The sequence below is a fragment of the Chiloscyllium plagiosum genome, chromosome 16 (assembly GCF_004010195.1).
Source record: "Chiloscyllium plagiosum isolate BGI_BamShark_2017 chromosome 16, ASM401019v2, whole genome shotgun sequence".
Classification (NCBI taxonomy): domain Eukaryota; kingdom Metazoa; phylum Chordata; class Chondrichthyes; order Orectolobiformes; family Hemiscylliidae; genus Chiloscyllium; species Chiloscyllium plagiosum.
The window spans coordinates 14,305,521-14,332,764 of NC_057725.1; the positions used below are offsets into that span (position 1 = coordinate 14,305,521).

The 27,244-nt window shown below is 42.0% G+C and overlaps 1 protein-coding gene across 3 annotated transcripts in view; it reads left to right on the plus strand.

Annotated features, from left to right (window-relative positions):
- The window catches only part of c16h11orf49 (chromosome 16 C11orf49 homolog), a 340,513-nt gene that overhangs the window by 301,584 nt on the left and 11,685 nt on the right, over positions 1-27,244 (plus strand). For all 3 annotated transcript variants that reach the window (XM_043705470.1, XM_043705472.1, XM_043705471.1), the window contains one exon: positions 3,239-3,348. In XM_043705470.1, coding sequence (XP_043561405.1) covers positions 3,239-3,348 — 110 coding nt within the window. The remainder of the gene's footprint in view (positions 1-3,238; positions 3,349-27,244) is intronic.

Genomic DNA, 27,244 nt, shown 5'->3' on the forward strand with positions numbered 1-27,244 from the left:
TGCATTCTGTGCCTGTTCGTTGAAGTTAAATTGAATTCTTTATCAAATAAACATTATTATAATTACACAGTCAGGGCAGCAGAATGAAACTTAAAATGCATAGGTGGAGTGATTCTGAATGTCCATCTCTATACTCAAAAATTGGAAGATATATTTCATTTTAAATGAGTGACGATCTAATGTGCTAAATGTATTTATTAACATTGGATTTCCAAACCACACTTTTTCCAACTTCACATGTATAATAGTTCTTATGAGCAGAATTAGGCCATTCGGTCCTTCAAATTTACTCTGCCATTCAATGATTTAATGGATCGGATTGTAGTCTCAACTTTTTGTTCTTGTCTGTCCCTTCCATATCCTTAATTTCCTTCTCTATCAAAAATCTGTCAAAGTCTGCCTTGAGTAAATTTAGTGACACAAGGTCCACTAATTTCTGAGAAGAGAATTCCAGCGTGCAGCTTTTTTGGCAAGTTTATGAGATGGGAGGCTGAAATTAATGAGGTGAGTTGGGCTGTTAACAAACCATTTCACAAGCAATACTGACTGTCAATTGACAACTTGTAACTACCTAGCGAGAATCTCACTATCCAGCTTGTGATAAGTGTAAAAGCTGGTGTGAGATGTTCCTGACATCAAGATTGGCCTCGCCACACTCACCAGACACATAACCACCGTAACCCACATCACTCATGTTTCTTTTCCTGTCCCACCTCTGATGGACTAACTCTTTTGTCATTTTAATCTCTCTTGTTTTTCACTCTATCATTGACCTTCCTTTCATCCTGGTTTAATCCAACCCTTGCTCAGATCCTACTACTTCTTCAACATTTCTCCATTCTGATGAAAGGTCGACAACCAATCTGTTTCTCTGCCACCACACTCCAACCTGCTGACTATTTCCAGCAACTTCTGTTTTTATTTCAGATTTCTAGTATCTGCAGTATTTTACTTTTCCAGCAGCAGGTCACTTTGTCTTCAGTTTTATACTGTTAATCAATCTGGTATCCTGATTAAACCAAGAATTGAAAGGTTATCGAAAAGATCTTTCTGATTTTTACAGCAACCAGATTCTTCATAACCCCATCAACGACAATCACCTGGTTGTAATTTCTGACTTTACTTGGCAACCTTAGGAGGACAGTCTACTGCAGAGCAGCAACTTCACTGCACAGTCAGTCGTGGAAAGAGATGTGTCTTATCCAGTTTTTACTCTATCCTGCCAAAGAACGGAATCAAGACAAATGTATAATTATTAATCAATGAGAACTAAGGACAGTAAACTGAGCAGTCTACAAACCATTAGACTATAGCACTAACAATAAATCATTTGTCTTATTCAACTGCACTATAATTTGAAAATTCAGTAAACAAGAGACATGAATTCCTCTGTCTTTGTCAAGATGTGATCCTGCTAATGTGCTCATGTTTGGGTCACAAGTGTTTTCAGGATTTAGTTCAGAGATCATTAAACAGCAGACACTTCTGCAGAGTCTTATGGGGTCTGAACATGGTAGGTTATGGCGAATTGTGTGGCAGAATCAGGAGAGATGTTCAGTGAGGTATATCTTGACATTGACATCACCTCACCCTACTAGCTTCTACCTTTCTACAAGTGGCATGGTGAGATTCTCGTTGGGCAGTGACAAGTTGCCAATTGATGGTCATTATCAGTTTTTAAGGTCCCTATTGACAGCCCAACTCATTTCATCAGTATTCTGGTTGTGATTTTACAGACTCGCCATCAGGAACATCAGACATGGAATCAGAATGAATGCTTGGTGGGTTCAGCTCACCACCTTTTCCAAATGACTCCTATCTTGCCCATTGTGTCACACCTCACTGGGGTAATGCATTGGAAATCAAACTCTACTGTTCCTACAGTCATCACTAAAGTTAGAAGTTTCTGAAAGAAGTATGCAAAATCACCAACCTCCTTAATTTTGAGCCCCAGGTTGTTAGAAAACACTAGGTTACTATTTAAAACATCATTAGTTATCACAGGTAATCAGGTTCTAGCTATAGATAAACAATTAAACTAAATCAAGCAAATCCTACAAATTAAAACTCTAAACATCTTATAAAATCCCCCTTACACAGGCAAAAATAAACAAGGGAAAAAGAACACAGGCAAAAGGGAACCTTGGAAAACAGTATAGGATTCATTGTTCACAAAACCTGTGGGGTTGGTTCTTGCTGATCCAAAGGTTTCTCCTTGACTGTCCTTTTTTTGAATGCTGCCACTGGGCAGAGGGTGGCTGTGTCACTCATGAAAGGTCTCTGACTTATCCAATTCAAAGTCACCACTTGCAGTATCTACTAAAGGAAAGGTAAGCTAATTTTCTTAAGGTTTGAAGTGGTTTACTACACAGAACTGAAAAAAGGATTTTTTTGACTGCTGTGTACCTGTTGGTTTGTGTTCTGGTCTGACTATTTTCTGTCTTATTCACGACCCATGCTACTGGCAATCAATCATATTGTTGAAAGCAGGCAGACAACCTTTGTCATTGATAACTGGTCCCTAGTTGGGGGAGACAGTTTGGTTTAGCTCACTTGGCTGGACAGCTGGGTTTTCAATGTAGATTGATGCCAACAGTGTGGGTTCAGTCCTGCACTAGCTGACATTACTGTGAAGGATTGTCCTTCTCAACCTCTTACCTCACCTGACCTCAGGTTAAACTACCAGCAGTGACCTCTGTCTAATGGGAGAGTAGCCCTATGCTTTTTAAATCCACAAACCAATTACCTTCACCCTTAAACAGTCCCTTGTCGCCAGTTTGTCTGCATGTTGCTGGACCCCACAGCTACAGAAACAGTGTTCACAATAGGTACCAAATTCCTTACTTTCAAAACATGCAGCCATCCTTGTAAATCCCTAGATTAAAACAGTTCTCTCTGATTTCAGTTCACAGTTTTTAAAAAGCACAAAAATGAAAAGACAGTATCTCTACGACAGCCTAATTATTAATATCACTGGGTCCAATCTCTTTTGTAAGCAACAGATTTTGTAGTGTCTATAGCATCTGTCTTTGGTAATTGTTCCATCTGAAAATTTTAGTAGCGTTTAACATATTTTTCACTGGGTTTCTTGTTAGGACTTGCCCTCATAAGTGTATAACATATTCAGTGTATAACATATTTATTTAAAATGAATTTCTTACCTGAAAGGAATGAGTGTTACCTTTTATTAAATATAAGTGAGAAAGATGTGATGAACAAAAATGTCCTTTTTTTATAGTTACCCACCAGTTCCATACGTGAAGCAAATCCTCCACAAAGTACAACGAGTGACATACTTCGGATTTGCGATGGCCCTTGCAAAGCACGAGGGGATTAACTCTAAATTAGGTAGGCAATACTTCTGGGGCAGTCGCTTTTGGGAGTGCTGGAATTTAAAATAATTGTTTTATTGCAATGTGCAATAAATATGTTACTAATTTGTCAAGACCTTCATCAGTCAGGCAATCAGACATTTGTATACTTAATGTTAAAAATTCCAGCTGGGAAGCTTCAGGTGGGCTTATGTTGATTGATTTGACTATATCCTTCTGGTAAGGGTTATTTGATCAGGAGTATAGGGTTGTTTTCAATAAATTTGTAGTAGATACTGGTTGTCCTGTTCAGATCCAAATTGTTTTGGTCTGAGTGTAGTCCGGAGTCCATGTGATTCTAATCTCCAGCATCTGCAGTCCTCACCTTCGCCTTGTTTTCAATAAAGTTAAAGTGGTCTTTTTTGAAAAGTATTCTGTTAGTTCATTCTCTCATTTTTCTTAATATTTACTCCATGGATCTACAAACACATTACCTTAATTTGTCCTGAGACTGTTGCCCTATAATTAAATATGTTGTGATTTGTGCAATTTGTTATTTACATGTGCATGGATACCTCCTGTGATGCTCAGAAAAGATGATGAACAATGCTCAGTCACAAAAATGACAAAAAAGCATAATGCATCTGAGAAACAGCCTGCATATGCTTTTACATTTGTTCATGGGATGTGGGCTTCACAGGCTGGGCCAGTGTTTTTTTCCTGTCTTTAATTGCACTGGAATTGAGTGGCTTGCCAGGCCATTTCAGAGGACGCTTAAGAGTCAACCACAGTGCTGTGGGTCTGGAGTCATGTGTAGGGCCATGTTAAAAATCACACAACACCAGGTTATAGTCCAACAGGTTTATTTGTAAGTACAAGTTTGTACTTACAAATAAACCAGTTGGACTATAGCCTGGTGTTGTGTGATTTTTAACTTTGTCCACCCTAGTCCAACACCAGCACCTCCACATCATGTGTGGGGCAGATCAGATAAAGATGGCAGATTTCCTTCCGTAAAGGGCATCGTGTGAGTTTTTACAACAATCGACGATGGCTATTTCCTGGTCGCCTTTAGACTAGGTTTCTATTCCAGATTTTTATTGAATTAAAGTTTAATTGAATTTAAATTTCACCATTTCCTATGCTGGGATTAATCTGGGTTTTGGATTACTAGAATATTCCACTGCACCATTACCTTCCCAAATAAAGGGATTATGTGCAAGATCACTTCTTCCAGGTGACAAAAGGTAAAATTATGTTTCTATTACATTAGTTTCTGGGATTTTTATGAATTTTTTGGATTCGCATTACCCAATACAGTTTGTTTTATTTTCTGTGCATCACTTCACTTTGTCAGCCACAAAGCTTTGATTGCTACTTTTTTATACTGGAAAGGCAAAGTACATTTATTTAGCGTTATGCGGTTTTGTGAATTGGAAAGAACACTAATTGACAATGATTTTCAGACTCAGTCTCAGTGCCTGTTCCCTGACTGGTGTGGTTCTTGTTATCTCCCTCAGAGTTATTGAACTCTCAGCAATGTGTTCAGTTGTCTGATTCCCAAGCAGCTTACTCATTATTAACTGCTTTGCACGGTATGTTCCAAACTGCTGTGCTTCAGACTGTTTAAAACACATGTTGCAAAGACATTTATAGTGTCATAAACAGTGAGCTTATTTTAAAAGACCTCTAAAAGAATGGAATGAAAAGAATCCGAAGGCATCCTATGTTTTTGAGATGATCCAGACTATACCAGGTGTTACAATATTTTGTGCTTGCAATACATCACAGTGCACAAATGGCATCTGTTTTTCTTGAGCACAAAGCGTTTGAACATTGAAGTCTGGAGCTGCCTTTTCTGAAAGTGCCATTCTGCACATATTTCTGAAAGGACATTATTCTATATTTCTATCCATTCCTCTTAGGCCATCCCTCAGGATCGAGGATGATTTGTTTCTGATGGAGGCCTGAACCTTCAGTTGTCCCTGGGTTCACTTAAAATGTTGGCTGTCTTTCTTAACGTCCTTCTCCACGGCTTCTCCAATTTGGTCGGACAGAAGCCAGGGACTCCTAATATTTGGCAGAGGATGCTTGACCAATGCTTTGAAGTCATCCTTAAAATTATAACCATATCACAAGAAATGGTTCAAAATACTGACAGCAGGGGAAGAGCAGTACTGTTCAGGGCATGAATAGAGGATGAGGTGGCCACCAGTGCATCCATTTGTGATTAGACAAGGAGCATTATCAAACAATTTCCACATGGCATAAACTATTTGAATCCTCATCGACTCCTAGAAGCAAATATTTGATCTATCAAAAGTTGTGGCTAATTCTACAGGTGAGCATGTGGACAGTTGGTTTGTCAAATAAAAGCTCAAGTCTGTGACATCAATTTTGTTCTTTAAAACCATATATTTGATGAGGTTGCATAATGGAATCTAAAATATAATTGTTTGGACTCTACACAGCCTACCAACTCACTGTTGTCTGTACATATAAGCTTTAACAGAACCTACAGGGAACTGAAAGCTGTACAGTACCATGTACTGATTTAGTCTTTTTCCTTAAGAAAAGGCATAATTGCATTGGAAGTTGTTCAGTTAAGGTTCACTCAATAGATTCTGGGGTTGGAGAGGTTAAGTTATGAGGCAAAGCTGAACAGATGAAGCATCCTGAGTGAATCTGACAGGGCAAATGCCATGATGATGTTTCTCTTGTGAGAGAGAGGAGAACCAAGAAGCATTGTTTGAAAATAAAAAGTCTCCATTTAAAACTGAGAGAAGAAGATGTTTTTAGAGGATCATTAGTTCTCAGAATTCTTGTCCCCAGAGAGTGCAGAAGGCTGATATATTCAAGATAGAGTTAGACAGATTTTTGGTCAGTGAGAAAGTCAAGAGTTATAGAGTGTAGACAGGAGAGTGGAGTTGAAGCCACAATCGAACTGAATAGCGGAGAAGGCTTGAGGAGCCAAACGCACATCCCTGCTTCGAATTCTTTTGTTCTTGTGAAGGCAGCAAAGAACCATGACAAAACCCTTTTACAGTCAAATGTCAGTTTAAAAGCAGCGGTTTCACTAAATGTAGAGAAGCTGCAGCAGAGATCAGCACTGATAGCATGACAGGGATGATGCTCGCCTCAGACAAGAAGATTGCCCAGTTAACTAATAGCACCCATATGTCTGGCTGCATTTGAGAATCATTAAACTCTAACGTTCTGAACCTGAGTCAAACAAGACCATTGAGCATTGCTTTCAATCATGCTGAATGTTAGCATACATTTTCCCAGGGATGTCAAAGTTCAGTCTCCTGTGCTCAGGTTCCCATCTGCCCAATATGAGCTTGTTATACTGTATTTAGATTATGGTTTTGTCTTTGTAACTCCTCTGTGCATGTGGAGACATGAGGAGCTAGCCCCGGTGGCTTTATGGAGAAAGCCAGTGATCATCCAGCCCCTGAAGTGCTTCTCTCCTCTGTGTAAATGACATGCAGCGTTCTCCATGACCTTTGTGACTTCTAGAATTATGGGATTGAAAGAAGGCTGTTGATGCAGCAAGTTGACATGGTTGTAGAGTTTGTTTGGTGAATGTGGCAAATGACCTGAAAGGGTTAACAATGAGCACTTGGTGTAGGTCCACTCATGGATGCATAAATGACAGTCTCTGGGAGGAGCTGGTCAGTCTGCTCCTGTCTGCTGTCAGACTTTAAAATAAAACAAAAAACTGTGGATACTGGAGAACTAAAACAAAAACAGAAATTGCTGGCAAAACTCAGCAGGTCTGGCAGCATCTGTGGGAAGAAAGCACAGTTAAAATTTCTATGTCCAATAACTCTTCATCACAGAGTCACCGGATGTGAAACATTAATTCTGCTTTCTTCCCACGAATTCCATCAGCAATTTCTGATTTTGCTGTTAATATCTGTTGTTTGTAATCATAGAGTTTATACCTGGCTACTATCTCATTGGAGGTAGCAATATTTCTTACCTAGTGTTAATAAGAACAAAGAACAATACAGCACAGTAACAGGCCCTTCAGTGTACTAAGCCTGCACTGACACATGATGTCTTTCTTTTACTGCTACACGATCCCTTTCCCTCTATTCCCTGCCTATTCATGTATCTGTCCAGATGCCTCTTAAACATTGCTGTTGTATTTGCTTCTTCCACCTCCTCTGGCAGTGCATTCCAGAGTACTGTTTAGATAAATGTGAGGTTCCAGTTTTACAGTGTTTTGTAAAAGAACAAATGTGAGGTGAGAACAAAACATCTTCACACATCGAGTAGTTAGGTTACAGAATGCACTGCTTGCAAGTGTGCTGGAGGCAGATTCAGTTGAGGTATACGAGGGGGCATTGAATAATTTCAAACTTAAACAGCACGCAGGGTTACAGGGAAGAGGCAGGAAATTGATGCTCATTTAAAATATTCAATGAGTTAGAGCAGAAGTGATAGACCGAATGGCCTCCTCCTGCTCCATAACAAATCCATGATTCTATGAGCCCATGTTGTGTAGTCACCATTCATAATAGTTGTGGAAATACAAATGGTTTAAGTCAGAGAAGTAATGGGTGGAATTTCCTCTGTAATTGTGCTCAGAGACGTACATAATTGAGGAGAAAGCAAATAGATATAGATTGAGTAGTCTTCAATGCAAGAACGTTATGTGTATAATTGGTCTATGCTCCAAGAACCTTGATCATTTACAACAGTCTATTGATCCTGGCGCCTGGATGCACCTTGGCTCATGAAATGGGTCCACCCTTAGGCTAAAGAGCTGAACATGTAAATTTGCTGCAATTAAACTAGTTCATAACAGTTATAAAATTATATGCCAGTAACATTGTAAAACCAGCAGGGAAATCCTCACTGATGGCTACTAATTAAGTTGTAAACCTGTTCTTTTTTGTTAGAAATAGTAAACATACAAAATGTTTATGTTGCTCCATAGCAACCAAAGCACTCAGCCATATCTTAGCTTTCTTAATCCATCATCTCTCAATATTGGTATAACAGTGTGTGAACGTATTTCATGTTATAATAATGGGCCCTGGGTTAATTGAAGTACAAGATATAATCAGATCAGTGTTAGCCAACTGTGAATAAGTCATTGTGCATGGAAATAAATGGCAAACAAGAGAGTCATGTTGACAGCCTGGGGACTCAAGTGATGCTGCCGAGGGGCTGTAATATACCTTTCACAACATATTCATATTTGCTTTCTTATTCCATCGAATTGCTCCTTTTCAATAAAATGTCCACTTCAGTATAAGCATTTCGCAATAAGATTTTAAGAGAACTTTGTCAATTCTTTGATTTAATTGAATGCTAAAGTTGTGCAATTTAGAACATAGCTTGGATCAAAAGGGAGAGTGCACCACTTTGGCACAGTCGTATTTCATTTTGGAAATGTTAAAACAGCCATTTTCTAAAATGAAATTTCTTTCATGTGGTGACTCGTGTTCGTGAAACATAGGCTGAATGTTATAATGTAAGTAAAGTGCCTCTGATTGCAAATATTAACTTACAAATGGTTGCTAAGAGCATGCAGTAGCTGCAGTGTCAGGAAAAAGAACTGCTATTGCCACTCTGTTCATTGTTAAACTGTTCTGTTAAAAGCTACTTATTTAGTCATCCAGCATTCTTTCATTCCATTATGAATATCATGAGCAAATAATGACCATGACATCTTCAGAAATTACAATATGTTAGCATATATGAACAATAAAACTCTGTGAGCTAAAATAAAATATTGTATGTTTACTAAAACTGTGAATTTAAATAATCTGGTGTCAAGCTGAACACATTAGAAAGAAAATATCGTCAGATTCATGGGGAAGTGTAAGAATGTGAGACCACTGGGATTGTTCTTATAGACAGTCAGCATTAAGCACAATTCAAAATAATCTACCCATTTTAATAAAAGAATCCATGTCTAGACTTTTGTATTTTGTTATCCTGTAGGAAACATTAAAATGTAGTACTTTTACCTAACCAGTGCTTAGACCCACAATTTGGAGTTTCAAACTCCACTGAAGGTAACAGTGATATTTACAGGTGAAGATGCCAGAAGGAGTAAAATAGATAGGTATCCTTTCTGATCTAAAACAATGTCATTGCAGGATCCTGATAAATCTTTCTGTCATATTAGCTCAGTTGGTAGGCTCTCATTATGAGTCAGATGCAAAAACAGAAATTGCTGTAAAAACAAAGCGGATCTGGCAGTATTTGTGGAGAGAAAGCGGAGTTAACGTTTCGGGTATATTTCTTCAAAACACAGGATCCCCAGCACTGTGTCTGGTCCATCTCCTGCACTTCAGCCCTTATGTCCTCTGTTCCCTCCCACATCAGCGATAGGGTCCCTCTCGTCCTCACCTACCATCCTACCAGCATCCACATCCAAAGGATAAAAAAAAGAAAATCATTAACTTTACTTTCTCTCCACACTTGCTACCAGACTTGCTGTGTTTTACCAGTAATTTCTGTTTTTGTTTCTGATTTCTAGCATGCATAATTCTTTGGCTTTTTATTATGAATCTGAAGGTTGTTTGCTCAAGACCACTCTTGGGCTTGAATGCATTATATATTGATTTACAATTTGGTGTAGATCTGGAGGAATGATGTATTGTCAAAGACCATAGCCGCCCTTCCAGATGCGTTTAAAAGGTCGTACAATTTGAGGGTTGTCTAGTTTCCTGGTCAGTCTTCTCTGTATACCACCAAAACAGGTTAATTGCTTAGTCATCTTACTTGCTGTGCTCCACTTGGCTGTTCATGCTCCTCCTACCGCCCCCTTAACCATGACCTCACCAATCATCATCTCCCAGACCATCTACAACCTCATCATCTCAGGGGATCTCCCATCCACAGCCTCCAATCTCATTCTTTTGCAACCCCGCACCGCCCGTTTTTACCTCCTCCCCAAAATCCACAAACCTGAATGCTCCAGTCAACTTATTATCTCTGCCTGCTCATATCTCGACACTGTCTGTCCCTCTCAGTCCAGGAACACCCCATATACATTCAGGACACCATGCCCTCCACCTCCTCCATGACGTTCGTTTCCCCAACACCTGACACCTCATCTTCACCACAAATATCCAGTTCCTGTACACATCCATCTGCCGTGACGAAGGCCTCCAAGCCTTTCGTTTCTTCCTCTCCTGCTGACCCAACCAGTCCCCCTCCACCGACACATTCATTCGAGTGGCGAAACCGGTCCTCACCCTCAACAGCTTCTCCTTCAAATCTTCCCACTCCCTTTAGACCAAAGGGGTAGCCATGGTCACCCGCATGAGCCCCAGCTATGCCTGCCTCTTTGTAGGATATGTGGAATAGTCCACTTTCTGCAGTTATACTGGCACCATTCCCCACCTTTTCCTCTGCTACATTGATGATTGTATCAGAACCACCTCCTGCTCCGATGAGGAGGTTGAACAGTTCATCAACTTCACAAATACTTTCCACCCTGACCTTAAGTCCACCTGGACCATCTCCTACACCTCCACTCCTTCCTGGACCATCTCCAACTCTATCTACGGCGACCGACTCAACACAGATATATATTTCAAACCCACCCACTCCAAAAGCTACCTTGATTACACATCCCACCTTCTCACCCACTCCCTCCAACCCCTTCCCTGTAAAAACACTGTCCCTTACTTGCAATTTCTCCTCCTCCACTGCATCTGCTCCCAGGAGGAGCAATTCCACTCCTGGATATCCCAGATGGCCTCCTATTTTAAGGAGCACAATTTCCCCTCCTACGTCATCAACAATGCCCTCTAGCGCATCTCCTCCACTTCCCGCACCTCTGCCATTCAACCCCACCCCTCCAACCACAACGAGGATAGAACCGCCCCTAAGTCCTCACCTTCGACTCCACTAATCTCTGGATACAGTGCTTTATCCTCCGCCATTTCTGCCATCTACAATCAGACCCCACCACCAAAGGTATATTTCCTTCTTCATGCCTGTCTGCGTTCCGCAGAGACCATTCCCTCCGTGACTCCCTTGTTAGGTCCATGCCCCCCCACCAACCCATTGGGTGTGTGGAATTCTCTTCCTCAGCAAGAGATGAAGAGTGGATCATTGATTATTTAAGGCTTAATGGGTCGATTCTTGACTGACAAGGGTCTCATAGGGGACAGGAGATTGACGGTAAAGTGGAGTTGAGGCCACAACAGATCTTATCAAATGACAAAGCAAAGTTGAGGGGCGCAATGCTTTGTGCCTGCTCCTGATTTATATATTCTTGTATTTATCACTGAAACATTTTTGGACATTGAAGGATAAAGAAGGTACTCAAGTAAACTCCTTTGGTGATCGAAGATTTGTAACCCAGGCTAGACTTAGATTTCTCACAGTCATGACATCTCAAAGAAAAGGTTTTATTTCTTGACATTATCGAATTTTGAATATTTGCTTGAAATTACGGCTGAATTTTACCATCCCCCTCTGGGACAGGCTGAAAGACAAGGGAGTAAGTGAGGACTGCAGATGCTGGAGATCAGAGTAAAGATTAGAGTGGTGCTGGAAAAGCACAGCAGGTCAGGCAGCATCCGAGGAGCAGAAAAATCAATGTTTCAGGCAAAAGCCCTTCATCAGGAATGATGCCTCATTCCTGATAAAGGGCTTTTGCATAAAACATCAATTTTCCTGCTCCTTGGATGCTGCCTGACCTGCTGTGCTTTTCCAGCACCAGTCTAATCTTTACTCTGAAAGGCAAGGGGCCAAGAAATGGTGCGGAATGGTGAGAGGGAGTGGACTGCCTGTTAACGCCACAACATGGGTTACTGCCAGTTAAACTCTGACAGTTTCTTAGCGAGCTCTGGTGTGTGCACTCCGAAGAGGGAATGATGCCATCACTAAACTCTCACTATCAGTCATGGGGAGCAAGTCAGACAGATTCCACAAACCCCCTGCACCTGCTTGAGAGGATGTTTTCTTCTTGCACAGCCCCGCTGACTGACCAGCATCTTCTGGGATGGGTAACTGTCGTTGATAGGGACAGGTAAATATTTGACCGCAATTGCAGATCCTGCAGAGCACTCTCACAGCCTCTCCTTCCACAGAACCTGCCACCACCCTGCTTTCAAGCTCTTCAGTGGGACCCCTGCCTTAAAAAAAATATTTCCCATGATTGCAAACTCTCTCATCTGAAAATCCTATTTCAAAATGTCAGTCTATTAGTCAACACCCTGCCCTTTGTAAGGATAGTTTGACAATAAATGTGTCAACTGCATTCTTCTGCTGAACTAAATACTGTCATTTTTCAGTCTGTCAAAATTGTCTGATGAATTCCCACCTGCAAGAGACATCTGGGTTGTTATGGAAACAGTTTCAACAAGATTAAAGAAAAAGCTCTAGATGATAGACATATTACAACTTGGTGTAACTATTTACAGGGTATTGGGTATAGGATATAACCAAATACATGTTTTGAGCAGAAAAATAGACAGACCATTTAAAAACAGAAAATGTAGGACAATGAATGTTGTTTCTAGTCATTCAGTTGCAAAGGATGCTTTCATAATTTGTATTGAATTGAATTGAATTGAATATATTGTCACATGTACCGAGGTACAGTGAAAAGCTTTGCCTTGTGAGCAATACAGGCAGATCACATAGTTAAGTAGCATAGATATGTAAATAATAGTCAAACAGCAGGCAAAAACAAAAAACACAGGTACAGGTGAATGCTAAAGCTTATGTGTCCATTCAGTAGGGTAGAAACTGTTTTGACACCGGCTGGTGCATGTGTTCAGGCTTCTGTACCTTCTTCCCGATGGTAGAGTTGAAACTTTATTGCTGGAACAGCACAGCAGGTCAGGCAGCATCCAGGGAACAGGAGATTCGACGTTTCGGGCACAGGCCCTTCTTCAGGCCTGTGCCCTGGATGCTGCCCTGGATGCAGGCCATTCCTGAAGAAGGGCCTGTGCCCGAAACGTCGAATCTCCTGTTCCCTGGATGCTGCCTGACCTGCTGTGCTGTTCCAGCAATAAAGTTTCAACTTTGATCTCCAGCATCTGCAGACCTCACTTTCTCCTCCCGATGGTAGAGGTTGTAGAAAAGCATTGCCAGGGTGGGATAGATCTATGAGAATACTGGCGGCCTTTCCTTGACAGCGGGTCTGGTAGATGAATTCTATAGATGGTTGGTTGGCCTTTGTGATTGTCCAGGCTGAGTTCACCACTCTCTGTAACCATCTCTGATCTTGAGTGGTATAGTTGCCATACCAAGTAGTGATACATCCAGACAGAATGCTCTCGATGGTGCACCTATAAGCTGAAGAGCTGGACGAGTAGAGTAGTGTTCTCAGGTTTGCTACAGTGCCATGAGATAGCGAGGTGAGGAACAGGCAGTGAGTGCAGCTTAACATGTAGCTGCCCAGTTGGTGCAGGAGGGAGACCTTCAGAAATTTAGACCATTGGGATACCTTCTGGGGAAGGGTGGGACCTGTACATGAAGGACGGGTTGCACCTGAACTGGACGGGCACTAATGTCCTGGGTGGGAGATTTGCTCGTTTGGTTCGGGAGGGTTTAAACTAGTTTGGCAGGAGTGTGGGAACCAGACCTACATATCTGAGAGGGGGTAGTTAGATATGGGGCAGTGACAGGATGTAGTGAATCTACCGGGAAGGTTTCTCACGTGATGAAACAAAGCGTTCGGTTAAAGTGTGTCTGCTTTAACGTAAGGAGTGTCAGAAATAAGAGTGATGTACTTAGAGCATGGATCAGTACTTGGAGCTATGATGGTGTGGCCATAACAGAGACATGGGTTTCACAGGGGCAGGAATGGTTGCTAGATGTTCCAGGGTTCAGAATGTTTAAGAAGAACGGACCAAAGGGTCTGTTTCCATGCTGTACATCTCTATGACTCGAGGACTGTAAGAGGAGGGGGTGTAGCATTGCTAATCAGACAGTGCATCACAGCGACAGAAATGAAGGTTGTTGAGGAAGGCTTGTCTACTGAGTCATAATGGGTGGACGTTAGGAACAGCAAGGGAGCAGTCACCTCATTGGGGTATTTCTACAGACCTAATCACAGTATGGAGATTGAAGAACTAATAAGCCTGCAGATTTTGGAAAAATGCAGATGTAGCAGGGTTGTTGTTATGGGTGACTTCAATTTTCCCAATATTGACTGGAACCTCCTTAGTGCAGATGGTTTGAATGGAGCCATTTTTGTCACATGTGATCAGGAGGGTTTCCTTACTCAGTATGTAGACAGGCCAATGAGCAGAGAGGCCATTTTGGATTTAGTACTCGACAATGAGCCAGGACAGGTGTCAGATCCCGCGGTGGGAGAACACTTTTGTGACAGTGATCACGAATGCCTCACATTTACCATCGCCTTGGAGAAGGAAAGGAGCAGTTACCAAGGGAAGATATTTAATTGGGGAAAAGGAGTTGGGAGTACAGATTGGGAACGGCAGAATATGTGGAGACTGTTTAAGGAGCCGTTGTTGCGAGTGATGCACAAATTTGTTCCTCTGAGACAGGCAAGAAGAGGTAAGATTAAGGAGTTTTGGATGACGAGAACATAGGATCTTCTCGTCAAAAGGAAGAAGGAAGCTTTCGTCAGATAGAGGAAGCAAGGATCTAGCACAGGTTTAGAGGATTACAGGTTTACTAGAAGGGAGCTCAGAAATGGAATGAGGAGAGCCAGGAGGGGGCATGAAAACGGCTTGGCAGGAAGGATTAGGGAGAAGCCAAAGGTATTTTACTCATAAGTGAGGAATAAGAGAATGATCAGGGACAAGGTGAGATGGGTCAGGGATAGCGTAGGGAACTTGTGCGTGGAGTCTGAGCAGATAGGGAAAACCCTAAGTGAGTTTTTTGCTTCGGTTTTCACTCAGGAAAGGGACCTTGTTGTAAATGAGAACTTTAAGGAGCTGGGAAACAGGCTTGAACAGATCAAGATTGATGAAGTTGATGTGCTGGAAATTTTGGCAAACATTAAGACTGATAAGTCCCCAGGAACAGACCAGATTTATCCTAGGCTGCTCCGGGAAGTGAGAAAGGGGGTTGCTAAGCCGCTAGCGAAGATCTTTGCTTCCTCATTCTCCACAGGAGCCGTACCAGAGGATTAGAGGGAGGTGAATGTTGTTCCTCTTTCCAAGGAGAGTAATAGGGAAATTCCTAGCAATTACATACCAAGCAGTCTTACATCTGTGGTCAGTAAAGTTTTGGAGAGAATCCTGAGGGATAGGATTTATGACTATTTGGAAAAACATAGAGTAATTAAAGGCAGTCAGCATGGCTTTGTGAGTGGCAGATCATGCCTCACAAATCTTATTGAGTTCTTTGAGGAGGTGACGAGACAGGTCAACAAAGGTCAAACAGTGGATGTGGTGTATATGGACTTCAGCAAGTCATTTGAAAACGTTCCCCATGGTAGACTCATTCATAAAGACGGGAGATATACGATACGAGGAGATTTGGCTATCTGGATTCAGAATTGGTTGACTGTCAGAAGGCAAAGTGGTGTAGATGGAAAGTATTCTCTCTGGAGGTCAGTGTTGAGTGGTGTCCTCTGTTCTTGGGCCTCTGCTCTTTGTAGTTTTTATAAATGACATGGATGAGGAGGTTGAGGGGCGGGTTAGTAAATTTGCTGATGTCACAAAGGTTGGAGGTGCCATGGATAGTATTGAGGGCTATTGCAGGCTGCAGTGCAACATAGACAGGATGCAGAGCTGGGCTGAGAAATGGTAGATGGAGTTCAACCTGGATAAATGCGAAGTGTTGCATTTTGGAAGATCGAACTTGAATGCTGAATATAGGATTAAAGATAGGACTGTTGGCATTGTGGAGGAACAGAGGGATCTTGATGTTCAAGTGCATAGATCCCATGTGGATGGGATTGTTGAAAGCATGTGCTGTTTTGGCTTTCAATAACAGGGGGATCGAGTTTAAGAGCCACAAGGTTTTGCTGCAGCTTTACAAGTCCCTGGTGAGACCACACTTGGAATATTATTGCCCTATTATAGGAAAGGCTTTGGAGAGAGCACAAAAAAAGTTTACCAGGATGTTGCCTGGACTGGAGGGCTTGTCTTATGAAGAGAGCTGGACTAAGCTCGGATCTTTCTGTCTGGAAAGAAGGAAGAGAGGTGACCTGATTGAGGTATAAAAGGTAATGCGAGGCTTGGATAGAGTCAATAGCCAGAGACCTTTCCCGAGGGCGGAATTGACTGGCATGAGGGGGTCATCGTTTTACGATATTAGGAGGAAGGTATAGAGGGGATGTCAGAGGTAGGTTCTTTATGCAGAGTTGAGAATGCATGGAATGCGTTGCCAGCTGTGCTGGTGGAAGCAGAGACATTAGGGACATTTAACCGACTGCTGGACATTAACATGGATAGCAGTGAATTGAGGGGAGCGTAGGTTAGGTTATTTTATTTTAGATTAGGAATAATCCTTGGCACAATATTGTGGGCCGAAGGACCTGTTCTGTGCTATACCTCTCTATGTTCTGTGTTCTATAAACGTTGGGAAGAGTATTCTCCGTCATGCCAAATTTCCTCAGCTGCCTGTGGAAGAAGAGACATTGTTGGGCCTTTGTAACCATGAAGGGTCCAAGAAAGCTTGTTGTTGATGACCACTCCCACTTATTAACACTCTCCACTCGTTCCACCATTCAATGGCTTACTATCCACATAGTTTAAAAGCTGCCCATCAGGGGCAGAAATTAAACTTAATAGAGGAGCATCATTGTGATATGGCCATAAACAATGATTTAGTGTATAACATGCTACATTCCTCAATTTAAAAAGCCTGTTAAAGATTGTCATTTACTAATTCAAGATTGAAACCAATTCATTTTGACTTTTACTTTGATTCTTTCTTGAAATATTGACATCATTGAGCAGGCCAGCATTACTGCCCTTGAGCTGGATGGAAGGGGAAGTTAAAAGACAGTGGGTCTGGATTTATTCTTCTCTTTTCTTTTATTTTCTGTTTTTCTCTCCTCTTCTTTTTTTCCTTTTCCCCCACAGTACCGCCGATCAGCGGTCATGCTTATTTTTCCCCAGCACCCATGTGGGTCTGGATTTAATAAAGAGAAAACCAGGTAAAGACTGCAGATTTCAATCCCTAAACCAACATTAATGAATCAGGCAACAATTGATGATTGTTATCACTGCAGAGTCTGATTGATTGATTGATTGATTGATTGTTGTCACATGTATCGAGATACGGTGAAAAGTCTTGTGTACCGCACAGGCAGATTGTACCATACAAAGTGCATCAGGGCAGCAGAACAGAGTGCAGAATAGTGTTGCAACCACAAAGAAGGTGCACAGAGAGAGAGAGAGAGTGTGAGAGTGAGAGTGAGAGTGCAGAATTAACGTTTGAGAGGTCCATTCAAAAGTCTGATAACAGTGGGGAAGAAGCTGTTCTTGAATCTATTCAAATCTTTGTAACTTCAGCCTGATAGAATAGGATTGAAGACAGTATAATCAAGGTAGGAAGGGCCTTTGATTTTCCAGATTTTTGTAATTGAATTTCATTTCCATGAACTATACTGGTGGCCAGAACATTAATCTGGACCTCTGGATTACCATTGCGGTGACACTGTCATTTCCATCTTGTAGTTGCCATTGTTAGAAATCAAACAGATGGAAACTCAATCTTGCATAAAGATGATGTTGCCTTGAAAGCATATAATTAGGTGGCTTGGAAACAAGAGTTGTGAAGAGTACTGATCACAGTGGAGTTGTTTATGGCTGTCACCTTTTAGAAATTTGAAATTACAATTGTATCATAGAATTTTTTTAAAAATTCATTCACGAATGAAGGTGCTGCTGGTTGGGCCAGCATTTATTGCCCATCCCTAATTGCCCAGACAGTAATTAAGAGTCAGCTACATTGCTGTGGGTCTGGAGTCACTGTAGGCCAGACCAGTAAGGCTGGTAGTTTCCTGCCTTAAAGGGCATTAGTTAACCAGATAGGTATTTTTGACAAGCAACAATGGATTCATGGTCATCATTAGATTCTTAAGTCCGGATTTTTATTGAATTCAAATTTCACCATCTGTCATGGTGTAATTTGAATCCAGAATATTACCTGAGCTTCTGGATTAACAGTCCAGTGTTAGAATCACTAGGCCATTGCCACCCCAAATAATACATGTTAAAGGACAAAAATGTAGTTTTTGAGACTTTGTGGTTAAAAGACTATGGGCCCAAAATTGGACATTCTAACTTGTGACTCGGCTAGAGAAATCAGGCCTGACAGAAAATTGGCTAAACTAAATTAAATAGCAGCCAACAGTTTCTGGGCTAAGAGAACAGTGGAAACCAAGATCAACGAGGTGACAAAATTTCAGCCAGAGGGTTGTGTATTGGAGAGGTATCTATTAGACATTCTGGCATTTTGACTGCCTGAGTATGTGCACTTTACATCTTCCACATGGCAATGGTGAAGAGTGTTGGTGTGATCCCACTGGATGATTTGATCCCAGCTCATGACCCCATTGGCCAAAGGCCACAGAACATTCTGGAAGGTCTGAGAGAAGAACACGCGTCTGGAAGCCACCTCCTCAGTGAAGAGTCAGTGAAGACTCAACAAAGATCAGTGTAAGACTTGTTGAAATCTCACAGGGATGACTTGCTGCAAGACATCCTGGCAGAAGACCAGGCAACAACTCAAGAAGACCCAGGAGAAGATCCGCCCTGAGCTGCAAGATCCACCTTGACAGAAGAGAGCCATCCCTTTGTCAGAGACAAAGGCGATTCCAACAGCCCAGCTCAAACATATGGATCAGTATAGGTAATATCCTTTCTCAGATGGATAGATCTAAATAAACAGTAAATATTGTGGGAATTTGGAAAATGCTCACATCGTGCTTTTAATAAGTAAGCGCAAACCAAATTCTGTGTCCCTTTGTCTGCCTCACTGAAAAGAGCAGTTGGGTAAAGTGTTTTATGCTTAAAATGGTTGAAGTGCCCAAGGCATGACAACAACCATAAGTGTTGAAATACTTTATACCAACACCACTTGGTTCCTACAGAGACTGCATTTGTTTTTGAAATCTGGATTTTGGATACTGAATCTGGTAACATAGTGACATCATTGGCAAGGTAATGATATCATAGTGACATCATTGCAACATAATTCTTGCACCTGACTTCTACAATAATATAAAGGAGGCCAATGCATTTAAAATAAAAATGATAACAATAAACGCATGTAGTAGTACCTTTTTGATGTTATGGATAGTCTTTTGACTATGCGATTGATTAAAAGTTATTTTGATTTCCAGTTCATATATTTTTCAAATAAGGATACTGGAATATTGAATTTAACAACCAGAATGAAGATCTAACAGAAAAACCATGAGCAAGTGTGCACTGCAAAACTGTTGTTCAATATTTAAAACTTACTGTGTTTCATAATTTCAAACAAACTGTGCTTGCTGAATATCAGCTGCATCTTCTCCTTTCAAGTTCCTCTCCAAACCACATACCACCCTGACGTGGATCAAAATGACTGCAGTTTCTTCATTACTGAACATCAAGCCCTCAACCAATACATGGTTTTATTTTAAAATGGAAGTGACATGGAGAAACATTCACTACCCAATTAATAGTGGATGTGGGAAGGGGGCAGGACATAGTCATAGAGTCCTACAGCACAGAGACACGCTCTTTGGCCCAAACTGGTCAATGCCGACCAAATTATCCACCTGTGCTAACCCCATTTCCCTGCACTTGGCCCATATCCTTCTAATCCTTTCTTATCCATGTATTTGTCCAAATGCCTTTTAAATGTTGTTAATGTACCCGCCTCAACAACTTCTGCCGGCAGCTCATTCCATATGCGTACCATTCTTTCCCCTCGAACCTTAAACTGATGCTGTCTAGTCCTCAAGTCCCAAACCCTGGGAAAAAGACTGAGTGCATTCACCCCATCCATGCCTCTCATGATCTTATACACCTCTGTAAGGTCCCCCTCAGTCTCCAAAGCTCAAAAGAAAAGATTCCGAGCTTGTCCACCCTCTCCCAATAACTCAACCTTTGAGTCCAGACAACATCCTTGTAAATTTCTTCTGCACTGATTCCAATTTAATGACATCCTTCCCATAGCAAGGTGACCAAAACTGAACACAATACTCCAAGTGCAGCCTCACTATCATCCTGTACAACTACAGTATAACTACCCAACTTCTTTGCTCAATGCCTTGACTGATGAAGACCAGTGTGCCAATAGCCTTCTTCATTGCCCTGTCTATCTGTGACTCCACTTTCAGAGAACCATACATGTGAACTCCAAGGCCTCTCTGTTCCACTACACTCCTTAAGGCCCTACCATTCGACCATGAAACTCCTACCTTGATTTCACTTTCCAAAATGTAAGACCTCACACTTATCTATTTTATACTCCATTTGCCATTCCTTGGCCCACATCCCCAACTGATCAAGGTTCTGCTGCAATTTCTGATAACCTTCCTCGCTGTCCACAATGCCACCTATTTTAGTGTCATCTGCCAACTTACTAATCATGCCTTGTACATTCTCATCCAAATCATTGATATAGATAACAAACAGCAACAGGCCCAGCACCAACCCCTGAGGCACTCCACTAGTCACAGGCCTCCAGTCCAACAAGCATCCTTCCACTATTATCCACTGCTTGCTACCATTAAGCCAGTTATGTATCCAATTTGCCAGCTCCCTCTGAATTCCATACGAACTAACCTTCCAGAGCAGCCTACCATGTGAAATCTTATCAAAAGCCTTACTGAAATCCATACAGACTATGTACATAGCCCTCCCCTCGTCAACCTTCCTGGTCACTTCATCAAAGAACTCTAACAAATTTGTGAGGCATGATCTCCCATGCACAAAGCGGTGCTGACTACTTCTAATCAAACCCGGCATGGGTGGCACAGTGGTTAGCACTGCTGCCTCACAGCGCCAGAGACCCGGGTTCAATTCCCGCCTCAGGCGACTGCCTGTGTGGAGTTTGCACGTTCTCCCCGTGTCTGCGTGGGCTTCCTCCGAATGCTTCAGTTTCCTTCCACAGTCCAAAGATGTGCAGGTCAGGTGAATTGGCTATGCTAAATTGCCCGTAGTGTTAAGTAAGGGGTACATGTAAGGGTATGGGTGGGTTGCGCTTCGGCGGGGCGGTGTGGACTTGTTGGGCCGAAGGGCCTGTTTCCACACTGTAAGTAATCTAATCTAATCTAAAACCCTGTCTTTCCAAATGCATGTATATCTTATCCCTCCAAATCATCTCAAGTAACTTATGTTATGAAGATGTGGGTGTACTGTACCTTTAAGAGAGTTAAAAGCAACAGAACTACCTGACAGCATCAAGTATTTAAAAAAAATATAATGTAACCTTTTGGTCCAGAAGTTAGTGTAGGTGGTTGCCTGGAGACAAAAACAGATTCGAATTAGGCCAATCAGTTTAAATTATACCCAAAAAAACCCCCAAATTCCATATCAAGTTTGAATTGAGTATGTTGACAATCTTAAAAGCCAATGACACAATCCGATGCTTTAGGTGTAAAACTAGGGCAAATTGAACAGTTGGGAGGAGAACTGCCAAGCCAACAACATCTGCAAACTGCCCAGAGAATAGCTCTCTTAAAGGTACCTTTATTGATCAGTAACCTATCGAACAGAAATCCCTAAGAAGCAGAAAACAAGATTCGACATCTGGCTCGTTTTTGAAAAGTTCAATTTTGGTAAATCTTAATCAGGGTTTTTTTATCAGACTAGTATTATAGAAGGGAAAGTAAAAGATAGGTTAGCGGAAGGAGTTGTAAATAGTTGTTAGTTAATTTAAGAAATAAAGTTGTTACTTTTACTTTAACTAATTCCCAGTCTATCAAAGTTTCACAGATTACAGCGCGGGATAAATCTTTTCTGTGTTGTTAGGTTAAATTAAGCAGGAGAGTTTACCCTGTGTCTCAACACTTACCCATCACAGATGTTAAGCTTCTGGTCTATTGTTCCCAGGTTTTCCTTCGCAGTCCTTCTTGAATAAGGGCACAACATTTGCTACCCTCCAGGACCTGGGAACTATAGACCATTAAGCCTAAAATCTGTAGCAGTTAAGTTACTTAAGAAGATTCAGAGAGGTAAGATATCCATGCATTTGGAAAGACAGGGTTTGATTGGAAGTAGTTAGCATGGCTTTGTGCATGGGAGATCATAGCGTGGGAGATATATCTGGTCAGGATCATGAGATTTATCCACCTTTTTACATTCTAATACGTCCAACACCTCTACTATGATATAGATTGTCTCAGAGATATGGCCACTAACCTCCCCAAGTCTTTGTGTCTTTCTACAAAGTAAATATAGAGAAATATTCATTGAGGACCTCACCCATCTCCTGTGGTTCTACACATACATGTCCATTTTGGTCCTTGAGGGGTCCTATTTACCTTCAGTTATTCTTTTTCCTTTAATATATTTAAAGAACCTTTTTGAATTCACCTGGTCTTCTCAGCCAAGACTATCTCTTGCCCCTTTTTCACCCTCCTGATTTCCTTCTTCAGTAAACTCCTGTAACCCCTATGTACCTCCAGAGATTCCCTTGATCCCAGCTGACTGTACTTGAGCCATACCTTTTTTCTGGTCAAAGCCTCAATATCTCTTGTCATCCAGGGTTCCTTATTCTTGCCAAACTTGTCCTTCACCCTCACAGGAACATATAGACCTTGAACTTTGGCTACCTTACTTTTAAAAGGCCTCCCACTTGCTGGAGGTCCCCTTGCCTGCAAACAAACCACTCCAATCAACCTCTGCAAGCTCCTGTTTAATTCCATCAAAATTCGCCTTGCCCCAATTTAGAACGTGAACCTGTGGATCAGTTTTCCCCCTCTCCAAAACTACCTTAAAGTTAATATAACGATGGTCAGTGGTCCCAAAGTGCTCCCCCGCTGTCACCTCAGTCACCTGACTTGCCTTATTTCTGAAGAGGAAGTTAGGTTTTGCCCCTTCCCGAGTATATACTGCTACGTACTACTTGAGGAAACTTTCCTGAACACAGTTAACAAATTCTACCCCACCTAAGCCTTTAATACTATGGCAGTCCCAGTCTATGTTAGGAAAATTTAAATTCCCAACTATGACAACCCTATTGCTCCTGTAAGTCTCCCCAGTTTCACTGCACATTTGTTCCTCTAATTCCCATTGACTATTTGGGAGCCGATAGTACAACCCCAATAGTATCACCATCCCCTTCTTATTTATTAGCTCCACCTACAAAGCCTCACTGGATGATGCTTCAGTCATTTCATCTCTGATTACTGCTGTGATACTTGCCTTAATCAAGAATGCAACTCCCCCTCACTTCTTTTCACCACCTCTGTCCCGCATCACATACCTATCCACGCCCTGAGCCATCGGCCTTGCCTGTCAGCCCTCTTGCATTGAAGTAAATGCAGTTTACTCCAACAGGCATTCCTTGCTTCCTGTCATGTTCCAGCCAGACCTCTTCTCTTTACTCTTTCTGATATCTCCTTTGAGCCTCACACTTGACTCCCTGTTGTTGAGGATCTCAATCTTCAGTAACCTCCTGTATCCCCTGTGTACCTGCCAATCTAGTTTAGAATGTAGAACATAGAAAAGTATAGCACAGATGTTGTGCTGAGGATTATTCCTAATCTAAAATAAAATAACCTAACCTACGCACCCCTCAATTCACTGCTGTCCATGTGCATGTCCAGCAGTCATTTAAATGTCCCTAATGACTCTGCTTCTTTATTTGGAAAAGGAGTTTGGACTTGTAATGGGTCACCTTTTCTTCCACGTACATTTAAAACAGCAGAAAGCTACTGTGTGGAGAGAGGGTTCCATCAGAAAACCATTGAACAGCTGCAGATCAAATAAACAGCCAAGGTAATAAGCAACTATGCCTTTAAATCAGGAGAAGCACATTCCCCTCCTCACCATTCCCAATCCTCATCAAATCTGCTTCAACTTCAACTTCACCTGCAAAACCTTCATGGAAATTTGACTACAAGAAACCTCACAGTTTGCTTAGAATCCTCAGCTTTCCAAGATCTTTATTTCAACTAAAGCGTCCACTCACCTAAGAAATTAGATACATGCCACCTAAAGAGACTGAGATAATCATAAATCAAAATTACATTATTTTACCTGCATCTGTATCTAATCTTTGAGCACATCATAATCATTCTGAAATGGATAAGTGAGACATTGAGTTTTAGATGTCCAGGGCAAGTGTGCAATTATAAATAGTCTGGCTTTGTTTTAAAAAGAGACTCACAAAAAACTGAAATTAATTAAGTGTGGCAATCTGTCTGAGGCTAAATAAACACACAATACTTGCATACGAGCATTGATTATGAGCAGGAAAAGTCCGTGAATTCTGTCCGTGGCACTTTTTAATGGGCACACCTTTGACCAGGGGAAAGTGAGGACTGCAGATGCCAGAGATCAGTGTTGAGGAGTGGGGTGTTGGAAAAGCACAACAGGTCAGGCAGCATCTGAGGAGCAGGAGAGCTTATGATCAAAACGTCAATTCTCCTGTTCCTTGGATGCTGCCTGACCGGCTTTTCCAATACCACACTCTTCAACACCTCTGACCAGGCCAAGCCACAGTGATGCAGACAGTGTTTTCAGACTCAGAACTTGGTGTGGCAATACTCCCATGCAACATGCTGCCAAAGCATGAGATCTCATTTCTTAGCAGGGTTTGAATATGTTGGCTGTCCCAATCTGTCTCCCCCAAGACTAACAGGAGACAGGGAGGAGTCCACCTAAGGAAATGGAGAAGGAAGAGACCTCAGAACTTATATGGTCACTTCTTTCCTACGCACCCTTCATAGTGCTCAGTGGGTCCATGACATTATTAGAGAGGGAGAGAGCGATATAGGGTAAAGTGCACATAACATCAGGGCAAGAGTGTACAGGGAAGACGATCAGAATTGGCCAGACCCTTCACCTGCCTGGAGGATGGAGGACAGGCACAGCCCTGCTCAACAGGATGTTGATGCAGAGTCTCAGGAGCTACATGTCAGGCCGAAGAACAGGCGTGGCACACACACTCAGGAGTCAGAGCTGCCTGCGGCAGTGCAGGATCATGAGAATGAAGGGGCCGGTCCATCTCGTGTATTCCACAAGGTTCAACGCTTCAAGTGCAGGAGCTACACCACTGAGAGAGTGATTACTCTCCATGAAGAACCGTATGCAACTTACTCAGAGGGGGTGCAGGAGCAACCCTCCCACCAGTGGCACAGAGAGGTAAAGGGTGGATGCCAGCTATGTCCCAGCTGATTGGTCCCCTTCCAGGATCAAGGGCATTTTCCAAGGGAAGGGTTTGCAGCAGGTAGTCCTGGAATCCACCTTTCATGGGGCTCCCTCATGATCCACCTCAGTGGCTCCTCCAGAAGTGGATCATCTGTAGAGTTAGGCCCTGTGACAGAGGCTGCTCTGGCAAAGGGGTACCTGTGCAACAGCCTTTGTAAGTAAGCTGTACCCTCGGCCCCATCATCCCCCTGGATGAGACCTTGTGGGGGGCACTTGTAAACCGTTTGCTTGCACTTCTTTCCCTGCCCCAGGGGGAGAATCTCATAGGGATGATCTTGAATGCAGGTTATTGCATCAGGAAAGTCTCTTTGTGGGTCAATTCTGAGACATTGCACTGGCCTAGAACCACTGCAACGCAGGATCCTGTTCAATTCCAGCATCTAAATTCCACTGGCTGCCCTAGTAAGATTTGAACTCTTACCCCCAGGGCATTTGCCTGGCCCTCTGGTTTACCAGACCAATGTCATTACTACTCTGCCATCACATCTTCTAGAATCAGCTCAGAGTGGCAAAGCAGGAATGACGTTCGGTGAGTCTGGCACCTTAGATCACTCAGTTATCCTGACAAATCGTCAATGAGCATTGATATCCAACTCAAGCTCCCCCCTCGTCTGGAACTTGTGTTGCATTTTCCTCTCTGCATGTCTCAGTATTTCAGATATTTTCTCTTTTTGAAAGTGTAATACTTTTAATTAATATTTTTTAATTAATAAAGCAAACTCTTGCTTAAAAAAACAAGCTCATTAAGTGGCTTTACTGGCTTAGTTCTTTTGGGAGAGTGTTTTAAAAACTTGAGGCTGGATATTGTGTGTCCCGCTGGTGTGTTTTCAGTGGTCACACAAAAGAGAGTGGCTGCCTCCAGCCAGCCCAAGCTTACCACCAGAATCTAGGGGAATGGGGCAGGTGCCAAGGCCACCCACTGTAACACCGAAATAATCAATGGTCAATGCTCAGAGGACAGTTGGTTTTTCATGCACCACATGTATCTGAGCTGCGAGAGTGGCTGGAAACTGGTGAAAGGTAAATACATTTGGAAGGTTACAGTGCCATCTAGTGATAGACCCGTGTAAATGCAAGGAGGCAAAACAAGTACCTTTTTCTTCAGGGGAACAAAATCATCTGACACTGTTTTCACTGATAATTATTTAAAGAATTGTTATGATGATGCTGCTCCTTTAACAATGTTAGGTTGTCCTTGGTTTTTGTTTTAGGAGGCCGTAAAGACGCAAGTTTTGAAATGTCTGGGTTAATCTACTTGGGGAAGCTTTTAAGGTTAAAAAAAACATTTGTACAATGAAAGGGGAGTTTGCCCGAAACGTCGATTTCGCTGCTCCTTGGATACTGCCTGAACTGCTGTGCTCTTCCAGTGCCATTAATCCAGAGTGGCCAGTTCTCCAGTCTGGTTTGCTTTGGTTTTAGCTGTTCAGAGAAAGCAGTCAGTCAGTTTTGAGGCTACTGGTCAAAGAAACAGCTCTATGGGAGAAGGTGTTCCATGCTGAACATCTCTGTCATCTCTCTCTCTCTCTTCTGTAGGACCCTGTGTTTGATTTTACCTTTTTTGTCAAAGGGTCTTTATGGGGATTGTTGCAAGTATTTGGAACAGCATCATTAAATTGGGATAATCTGTTGGGTTTTTGGATAGCT